This window comes from Palaemon carinicauda, chromosome 31 (genome assembly GCF_036898095.1).
Source record: "Palaemon carinicauda isolate YSFRI2023 chromosome 31, ASM3689809v2, whole genome shotgun sequence".
NCBI lineage: Eukaryota > Metazoa > Arthropoda > Malacostraca > Decapoda > Palaemonidae > Palaemon > Palaemon carinicauda.
The window spans coordinates 11,645,120-11,656,348 of NC_090755.1; the positions used below are offsets into that span (position 1 = coordinate 11,645,120).

Genomic DNA, 11,229 nt, shown 5'->3' on the forward strand with positions numbered 1-11,229 from the left:
ACCTACGATGAGCCTACCCTCGGGGCACATTCCTTAATGCCGGGGGTAGGCCTCCTTAGAAAGCGGGGTGGGGGGTAACCTACGCAAAACTCTGGTCGGTAGAGAAGAGATTACCAGTAACTCCTAAGAAAGTAGTTCGAGGTAAGTATTCGTGTTGGAACAAATCATTATTTATCACTTTCATCATGCGCGTTAAATGCCTTCGTTTGTTTACTGAGCGTACTTTATGACGCCGTCGTTTCAGGCGGCGTCATAAAGAAAAACATTTCATTTGGAAGTCCTAAGAAAAATTAAGTAAAACATTGGTAATAACAAAATCAACATACTGTACTGAATAATCAATTTAATCGATGCAAAAACTAACCTATACACAGATGTGTAAATGCGTTTGTTTCTTCATTATGATCCGAGATAAACGTAAACAAAACATTGGTTGCCATTTTTTATCGTGCTTTTTGGCGTGTTTAGGAAACGCATGATATAAAATCGCCTTTAATATTTGTGCCTTTTTTTGTTTAGGGTACTGTAGTACATGCATTAAGTGTTCTGTACATTAAAGGGTAGTTTGTTAACAGTACTACGTACAAGGGAAGGTATTAAAAGTCTGAATATACATGTTAAATAAATACGTAAATATGGTGTCACTACTTTGCGGATTTTCACCTATCGCGGTCGGGTCTGGAACCTATCTACCGCGATAAACGAGGGCTCACTGTATTAAAAATTTGCCGTAAAAATCCTGGAATAAATGTTGCGAGGCATTTACCGTTTTAAAAGCGGATATGTTGACGTAAAGAAGTGATATTACGTTCAGCATCCGTAAGGGCCATAAGGGACATTTAGCCCTTAATGATTCTCTTGACAACTCTCCAAGATCAGTGGCATTGGCATCAGATAATGTAACGTTGATCGACCTCCAAGAGAACGCCGGTTAATGAAATTTTAAGGCACCATTATGGATCTTGTGAAGGTACATAACTAGGACATCTCAAATGCTCTCAAGATAGTTAATTTTTATTAAAAAGTTTAAAGTCTCTTAACATTTTGTTATCTGAAAGGGCCTTACCAGTGGAGTATGAATGCCAAATAGTTTCTGTATTATATGGCAACGTAAGTTGTGTAAAAAAAAATCCATGGCATTTTTACCCATACATCGAATTCTTTAAAACATTTTACGCATAAAAAAAGTTAAGTGCTTTGACTGAGACAGAAAATTTGTATCAAGCAAGAGTGACTGAAATCCTTCAAACCATATCAGTATGAGTTTTTGAGATGCCAAAGATAAGTATAGCACGTACGAATGATCAGACTGACACAAACAATAAGGGGGTTAAGGTCCCCGAACTTGTGTATTAGTGGATTCATTAATAATTAACTATTGTACAGAAGCTATAGAACAGAAACTAAAATACTGCTGACTTTATCATTGGTTAAATTTATATTTCATCACTAGTAAAGCTTTGTCATACTGAACCAAGAACCTATTTCACCTAAAAAACAAGGACTTATGGAAAAACGAGGTCAAGCAAACATTTACCAACGACAGAGACTACATTACTTACCGACGCTGCCTAACGTATAGACCGGCAGGGACAAGTCATCCTTGTGCAGGACAATCCACCGAGTCATCCACCCCAAGACAGCGATGCGGAAGATGGCGAACGTGCCGATGTTCAGCATGGAACTGATCCGGTATCGAACCTCTTCCTTATCTACTCCAGTGATGATGAACAGTTGCCGTATGTGTAGGAAGATGCTGTTCACCTCGACGAAAAGCGAGACGACAGCATAGCTGGAAAGGAGTTAAGATTTTGCTTTAGAAATATAAAATGCTTGTCACAATCATAGTAGTCATGATCAGTTACAGATAGTATATAATTCTTAGACATGAATTCTTTATGCTACCTTGATACAGGGTATATGTATTTTTATCCATAATAATGAAGGTAAGTATAAAGGTTACCTGTAAAACTAATTGTTCAAACAGAACATATATTACTGCAACAGTTGGCAGCAATGAGAAATTAACATCTGTGGCCCTCATGTTGTCGTTCTGTTGCTAAGCATTCTTTGTAAACATATAAGTAACCAATGTTGTAAAAGTACCTAAAGGATAGATATGGAACATGCAGTATATATTACTCCTACATTAATCCTCGATGAATCTCGTGTAATAAAACTTCCAAAATATTAACTAGTTTATCCACCTAGACAGTGCACTGAAGCTACCAACACTGTTATTCAGGCTGTTCCTTCCAAACAGGTTTTATAATGCTCATATAAATTCATTTCCAAAGTGTAAGACGTGTTTTACATCTAGCTCCCATATTTGGTTGTTGGCATCGCTTCCCCATCTTCAGCTAATACTCTGCTGCCTTTCCTGTTTCACTTATTCTGTAAATTGCACCTCTCATCTTAACCTAATCTGTTACATCTACTCCTAAATCATTTTACAAATCGACAACTTTCACTCTTTTTATCATCAATTTTAACATTTATTCCTTTAAATTTTCTTCTCTTCCAAACACTTTCAAAATCATTTATTAGTTTTCAAAGTCCCTCTTCTGTATCCCTAAAGCATATGTGTGAACTACGCTACCTTTTCTCCAATCCCGACCCCCTTTTCCTCCTACGATTTTGCATTTACATAAACTACTACTATTATTATTATTATTACTAGCTAAGCTATAACCCTAGTTGGAAAAGCAAGGTGCTATAAGCCCAAGGGCTCTAACAAGAAAAAATAGCCCAGTGAGGAAAGGAAATATGGAAATAAATAAACGATGAAAAATAATGAACAATTAAAACAAAATATTTTAAAAACAGTAACATCAAAACAGATATTTCATACATATACTATAGAAAGACTTATGTCAGCCTGTTCAACATGAAAAAATTTGCCGTAAGTTTGAACTTTTGAAGTTCTATTCATCAGATTTCTCACATTACTCCATCAATGAATAAATTAACTCATTCTAGCACAATTTATTTTATTGTTTAGTTGATTAATTTTAAATTTCCAATGATATATGTCAAATTTTGTGAAATTTTTATACACAAATAATATAAGCAAAGAAACTGGTAATAAGTGGATGTGAAATATGTTTGTTTTAGCCGAAGGCAGTAGAAATATCTGGATGTAGAGTACGTAAAATGGTACTCAAATGGTTAACAGCCATAAAGATGTAACTATGTAAGCTTCGGCCTATATCAACACTAAATCGGACTCTCCCCCGTCTACATACTCTCACATAAAAATGCGAATCTATTCATCTTTTATGCCACACAGGAGAAATTGGGTGGAGCCCCCATCTTTAACCTGCTCTGCCCACAAATCGTGGTAGCCAATGTGCTAACGTCCTTGCCGGGTGATAGCCAGACTGGGGTTTGAGTCCTGCTCAAACTTTTTAGTTTCTTTGGTCGCTAGAACCTCACCATCCTTGTCAGCTAAAGATGGGGGATTTTGGGGAGCCTATAGGTCTATCTGGTGAATCATCAGCAGCCATTGCCAGGCCCTCCTTGATCCTAGCTTGGGTGGAGAGGGGGCTTGGGCACTGATCATATGTATACATGGTCAGTCTCTTGGGTACTGTCCTGTTTGATAATGCAATGTCACTGTCCCTTGCCTCTGCAATTCATGAGTGGCCTCTAAGCCTTTAAAACTACCACCTCACAGGTGATATATGTAAACAACAATAATAATAAAAACAGATTATAGGTAATTGTGATACTCTGAGTGACCCACACGACTGGCACGTGCAGCACATCAGTATCCTGCTTGGATGAACAGAAGAGTAACGCGATTATGTTTATTTACAAGTAAAGCAAGCTATGGCTTGGCAAAGACCATCTGAGTGCCGGCCAATCACGATGCTTGTGGGTGGAGCATATTCAAGATGAAGGGCTGCACCTAGTCGACAGCCATGCCATAAACTCTCAACAAACATCTTCCATTTACTTTCAAACTCCTAATGTATCATTTTCATAACACTTTACCCTCTTCTCGCATAAACCCACAAAATATTCCTGTTTTCTTAAAACCCCATCAACTTTTATCTTTTTTTACATTCTTCAACCTACTGTACTTGAACAGTACATAACCTCAACTATCATTTCATAAAGTATTTTAGCCTAATGCTAACCTTTCCTCTGCTTTATCAGGTTGCTATTACCTCTTCTATAGTTACTATTACTAGCTAAGCTATAATCCTAGTTGGAAAAGCAAGATGCTATAAGCCCAAGGGCTCCAACAGGGAAAATTACCCCAGTGAGTAAGGAAATAAGGGAACAGATAGTGTGCCCATTAGTGTTCCCTCAAGCAGGAGAACTCTACCACCAAGACAGTGGAAGACTATGTACAGAGACTATGGCACCACCCAAGACTAGAGAACAATGGTTTGAATTTGGAGTGTCCTTCTAGAAGAGCTGTTTACCACAGCTAAGGACATGGTACATAGATTATGGCACTACCCAAGACTAGAGAACAATGGTTTGATTTTGGAGTGTCTTTCTAGAAGAGCTGTTTACCACAGCTAAGGACATGGTACATAGATTATGGCACTACCCAAGACTAGAGAACAAAGGTATGAATTTGGAGTGTCCTTCTAGAAGAGCTGTTTACCACAGCTAAGGACACGGTACAGAGGTTATGGCACCACCCAAGACTAGAGAACAATGGTTTGATTTTGGAGTGTCGTCCTAGAAGAGCTAATTACCAAAGCCAAAGTGTCTCTTCTACCCTTACCAAGGGGAAAGTACTGTAACATTAAAAACAAACTTCTGAAATACAAACATCACTGACTCGAGACTGTACTCGACATCAGGCAGAAATGAAAGTCACTTACCCTATGAACATGCCAGTCCACACGGCCAATCCAAAGCAGCAGATGCAACAAGCGTGGTGTATCATCAGCTCGTAAGACGAGCGCTTCCTGTGACACAGTGCCATGTCGAAGAAATCGTGGATGAAATAGCCTGTTAGGAGGGGAGGATTCATTTATTAAATATGACTAGTTTGTTAATAACTTGAAATTTCTGAAAGTTATCAATATCATTGGAACATTAAATAAATGATTCCTTAAATCAAGAGATTATTCTGTGATGCCCTAAAAATATTATCACATTATTATTATTATTACTAGCTAAGCTACAACCCTACAAGGAAAAGCAAGATTCTATAACTCCAAGGGGTCCAACAGGGAAAAAATAGCCCTAAGAGGAAAGGAAACAAGGAAATAAATAACCTACAAGAAAAGTAATGAATTAAAATAAAATATTTTAAGAAGAGTAATATTAAATTAGATCTTTCATATATAAACTATAAAAACTTGAAAAAAAAAACAAGAGTAAGAGAAACAAGATAGAATAGTGTGCCCGAGTGCACCCTCAAGCAAGAGAACTCTATCCCAAGACAGTGGAAGACCATGGTAGAGGCTATGGCACTACCCATGACTAGGGAACAAGATTTTGATTTTGGAGTGTCCTTATGCTACATTATTTGACCTCTATAGAGTTCATTTCAATACATTTTGAAAGAAATTTGTAAATAACTCTTTGCAACAATCAAGTTAACTTACCAACTGAAAACGAAATGAGGATATGAGAAGGTCTGGTGTAGGTGTTGATCAAGTCTTCGGCGAGTTTTGGATGTTCGTAAATACTGAAAAAGGAAAAATTACGATTAGAAGGCATAATTAGTGAATAATAAAGGGATAAATAGGGGAGGGATAGCATAAGAAAACTGGAAGATATGATTTTTAAGTTATGGCTAAAATATATTCAAAATAATTGTTAACAATATAGATATTAGCTCCCACTTGCAAAAATATGTAAAATACAACAACAAACGCCATTTCTAGTCCATTGCAGGACATTGGCCTCAGTCATGTCACTGGTATTATCATTATTATTACAAGCTAGGCTATATCCCTAGTTGGAGAAGCAGGATGCTATAAGCCCAAGGGCTCCAACAGGGAAAATAGCCCAGTGAGGAAAGGATACAAGGAAATAAATAAACTATAAGAGAAGAATAAATAATTGAAATAAAATATCTCAAAAACAGTAACAAAAAAAAAATTAAGATAAAACAGCATGCCTGAGTGTACCCCTCCCCCCCCCAAGGAAAGAGAACTAAACAGTGGATGCCCATGGTACAGAGGCTATGGCACTACCCAAGACTAGAGAACAATGGTTTGATTTTGGAGTGCTCTTCTCCTAGAAGAGCTGCTTACCATGACTAAAAAGTCTCGTTTACCCTTACCAAGAGGAAAGTAACCACAGAACCATTACAGTGTAGTAGTTAATCCCTTGACCTAATAAAATTGTTTGTTTCAAGTCTTGGATAGTGCCATAGCCTCTGTACCATGGTCATCCACTATCTTGGTTTAAAGTTTTCTTGCTTGAGGGTACACTCGGGCACACGGTTCTATCTTATTTCTCTTCCTCTTTTAGTGAGTGTATAGTTTATACATCAAAGATATAATTTAATGTTCTTACTGTTCTTAAAATATCTTATTTTGATTGTATTATTCTCGTGTAATATATTTATTTCCTTTTTTTCCTTAGCGTACTGGGCTATTTTCCCCTGTTGGAGCCCTTGAGCTTATAGCATCTTGCTTTTCCAACTAGGGTTGTAGCTTAGCTTATAATAATAATAATAATAATAATAATAATAATAATAATAATAATAACAACTCCCTCGATAGGGAACTACTTTTTGACATCTTCCTCCACTTAGCGTTACGAGAACAATTCGAGTTACGAACATAGTTTCCGTTACAAATGTTGCTACTGGTGGGACTCCCTCAACCCCCCCCCCCCCCAAGCAAATGAATCTCGGCAAGTCCCCCCCCCCCCCCCCCAACTTTTTCCCAACCGTCACAAGCACTTCCCATTGTACGTAATTGCAATTTTTAGAGAGCTTTCTCCTTTCAGACAGACAGCGCACTGGGAAGGCACTTTACTAAAACGTCTTAAAAATAGTATATTTATTCTAGAATACAAAAAAGTGAGTATTCTTAGAAGTATAGTATTTATTATTTAAAATTTTGTATTTATTATAAAATTAGAGTTTTTTTTTTCTCAGAAATATGGTATTTATTCCTAGAAATATGGTATTTATTCCTAGAAATAGTGTATTTATTTTAAATTATGTATTGTAATTAAAGGGTTTTATTCTAAAAAAATAGTGAATAGTGTATTTATCAAATTAGTGTTTCTTAAAACATATTGTATTTATTCTAAATAGTGTATTGTGAATAAAATATTTATTCTAAAAAATAATGTATTGTAAATAACGGAATTATTCTAAAAAATTGTGTACTTATTCTAAAATTAGTGTATTCTTAGATATATTGTATTTATTCTCAACAATGTATTGTAAATACCGAGTATTTACTCTAAATGTTGTATTTTAAATAACGAGGATTTAATCTAATAATTGTATATTTACTCATAAAAAGGGTATTCTGAAAATGTGTATTTTTTTCATCTAAAAATAGCATTTGTTCTAAAAAATGGTATTAATTCTATTAATATTGTATTTATTCTCAAAAGTATTTATTGTAAAAATGGTGTGTATTTTCTAAAAATTAATCATTCTAAATAATAGCATAATTATTCTATAAATATTATATTTATTATAATAAACAGTATTTATTCTAAAATGATATTTATCCATTCGGTACATAATACCAGCTTTGAAAATGATTCGTGAAGTACAATAATAATTATATATATATATATATATATATATATATATATATATATATATATATATATATATATATATATATATATATATATATATATATAGAAATGAATCACTGGAGATAGAGAATACGTTAAAGAATACTTTGCAATACTGAAGTGACTCGGGTTGGAATTATTGTCATAATAAACATAAAAGATGTGAAGGCGATTTAAAAAAAAAATTCAGCTTTCACTCGGTCAAGAGACGAGGCGAACATTGCACTTGGTGTTAAACTGTTTCATCCTGTGTATTTACCTTCAATTTATTTTTTCTTCTCTTGCCAGAGGGGGTCTCTCTCTCTCTCTCTCACTCTCTCTCACTCTCTCTCTCTCTCTCTCAGGGATTGCGCGGGCTAACTTTCACCTGTTTGTGTGTGAGCGCGCTTACTATCATTATTATAACCAATTTAAGTTAAGCTACAACCCACGTTGGAAAAGCAGGATGCTATAAGCACAAGGATTCCCAAAGAGAAAAATAGCCCAGCGAGGAAAGGAAATACATAAACTACAAGGGAAGTAATGCACAATTAAAATATTTTAAGAACAGTGGCAACATTGAAACAGATATTTCATATATAAATTATAAAAGGAATTATGTCAGCCTCTTCAACATTAAAAACATTAAAATAATGATGTCAGCCTCTTCAACATTACAAAAACATTCGCTGGAAGTTTTAACGTTTCCAATTTCCACCGATTCATCTGCCTGATTAGGAAGATCGTCCCACAATCTGGTCACAGCTGGAATAAACCTTCTAGAATACTGTGTAGGCATTAAGGCATGGCTATTAGAATTAATGCATACATATATAACTCATAACGGGGTTAGGTAAGTAATCATAAATAACTTTCCTTATAAATTCAGAAACACATTCATAAATAAATAAAATAATGCCAATTGACAACTCTATGCGAGGTCACGATAATTCAGTTACTATGGATATGGCAACAACGCGAAGGTCTTGCCAGTTGCAAAACACTATCTGTTAATCGTTATCTTTAAGAGATTTCTATCCCATTATCTTATGTCCTTTTCATCTCTATCATCATCTTTGGCTATTACGTATGGAATTTCAATCGTGTTTTGCGTATTTATTTAAAAAGTTACATGAGAATATAGTATATTGAGCCGAGATATAACATTGTGTAAATAAAAAAATATAGATGAAACAATATAAATGAAATAAAAACAGTTAGAAATGCCATATGAATAAAAACAAAAGCAAGACATACTTTTTTCCGGGTGCGAATGTGTGTTCTTTCAAATCAAGACCACGCACGCGCTCTAACGACATAAATTAAAGTTCAAGGACGGAAGAAGAAGAAGAAGAAGACGGGTCGTACGATCATATTAAATAATACTTACAAAACGTGGGTCGGATATCAGAACACATGTGGGCACATTTATAACACATTTCTGGCACTCTTCTTAAAATATTCTATTTTTCCTCGTTTCCTTTCCTCACTGGGCTATTTTCCCTGTTGGGGCCCCTGGGCTTATAGCATCCTGCTTTTCCAACTAGGGTTGTAGCTTAGCAAATAATAATAATAATAATAATAATAATAATACGAAGTAGAGATTTGGAACTTCCTTTCTGCTTCTATCTTCCACACGGATGTCCTTTCTTTATATATTCTCCTCTTGTCCTCATACACCTGACAACACTGTGATTACCAAACAATTCTTCTTCACCCAAGGGGTTACTGCATGGCTAAAGAGACTCTTTAGCAATGGTAAGCAGCTCTTCTAGGAGAAAGACACTTCAAAATCAAACCATTGTTCTCTGGTCTTGGGTAATGCCATAGCCTCTGTACCATGGTCTTCCACTGTCTTGGGAGTTAAGAGTTCTCTTGCTTGAAGGTAGACTTGGGCACACTATTCTATATTATTTCTCTTCTTGTTTTGTTAGTTTTTATAGTTTATATAGGAGATATTTATTTTAATGTTACTGTTCCTAAAGTATTTCATTTTCCTTTCCTCACTGGGCTATTTTCCCTGTTGGAGCCCCTGGGATTATAGCATCTGCTTTTCCAACTAAGGTTGTAGCTTAGCAAGTAATGTTAATAATAAAGTCTTTTAAGCGTTCCCTTCAGCTTTTTCTAAAGTCAGGTGTCTTGTAAAAGCTTAAAAGCATCAAAGACAATTCACGATTTTTACCAAAAAGGTGAATTTCACGCGTTTGTAAATATTGCAATTTTATGATCCCCCCTACAACTTCAATAAGATTTAACGGTGCGTGAAATTCTTCCGAGAGAGAGAGAGAGAGAGAGAGAGAGAGAGAGAGAGAGAGAGAGAGAGAGAGAGAGAGAGAGAGAGAGAGAGAGGAGTGTCACCAATTCATTTCTCTCCAGCTAATTCTGGTTCTATTAGGATTTACTCCAGTGTGGACTAGGATAGGTCTAATCTCCACATCGTGTTCGCATATCAAAGCTACTTATAGATCAAAGAACTATATGAATAAGGTTTTGTTTACCATATTGCAAAAGGTGTTATAGTCTCTGGCTAGGCTTAGTTATGGCTATCGTGATAAGCCTAGTTTTGTTTCCCATACTGCAAAAGGTGTTATAGTCTCTGGCTAGGCTTAGTTATGACTACCAAGATAGGCCTAGTTTTCTTTTCCACATTGCAACAGATGTTATAGTCTTTAGCTAGGCTTAGTTATGACTACCAAGATAGGCCTAGTTTGAGTAATTTGAAACTATTTAACCAAAATCAACACAAATCTCTATATAATTTATAAAGAAATATAAGAATAAACTAAACTTAAAATCTATATTCTTTTCTAATTTGCATTCATCATATTGTCCAGAGTACAAGCTAGAGGGATTGTACTCTCCCTCTGCAGGGGAACCTTCTCTTAGCCTTCTTAAATCCTCGGGCGAATCCCGCTATCACGTTCCGTCTCGTCTTCAAAAGGGAAAGTCACACAATGAAGCCGAGAGGTAGCGAACAATGGCTTGTTGTTGATCAGACTGATATGTCTTTTTATAGTTTATATATGACAGATATATTTAAATGTTGCTATTATTCTTATATTTTATTTTATTTGTTTATAACTTCTCTTAAAGTTTGTTCGTCTCTATTTCCTTTCCTCATTGGGCTATTTTTCCCTATTGAAACAGTTTGGCTTATAGCATCCTGCTTTTACGATGAGGGTTATAGCTTGGCTAATAATAATAATAATAATAATAATAATAATAATAATAATAATAACAAAAACTGCAAAAATATTATAATTTGTCTCAGATCACTTATGAAACAGCCCAGACAATGGACGACATTGTGAATGTATACAATAAGACTTTGTATTTGCCTCAACAATATATAATACTGTCATCAACACAATAATACAATACCTAGCTACCTCCTCCAATCCCAAATCCCCATTACAAATAATAATATAAATAAATCTCCTTTTTTAAGTCACGGGGTCATAGCAGTACAACAGGTATTTCACCCACACGCCTTGCGGTGACGTC

General features: G+C 35.4%; 1 protein-coding gene across 1 annotated transcript in view; it reads right to left on the reverse strand.

The window, feature by feature from the left end:
- Positions 1 to 11,229, reverse strand: part of LOC137624284 (TLC domain-containing protein 2-like) — a 60,163-nt gene that overhangs the window by 17,705 nt on the left and 31,229 nt on the right. Inside the window, exons 2-4 of the mRNA XM_068354831.1 lie at positions 5,577 to 5,659; positions 4,845 to 4,974; positions 1,563 to 1,792 (exon numbers count right to left, since the gene is read on the reverse strand). Coding sequence (XP_068210932.1) covers positions 1,563 to 1,792; positions 4,845 to 4,974; positions 5,577 to 5,659 — 443 coding nt within the window. The remainder of the gene's footprint in view (positions 1 to 1,562; positions 1,793 to 4,844; positions 4,975 to 5,576; positions 5,660 to 11,229) is intronic.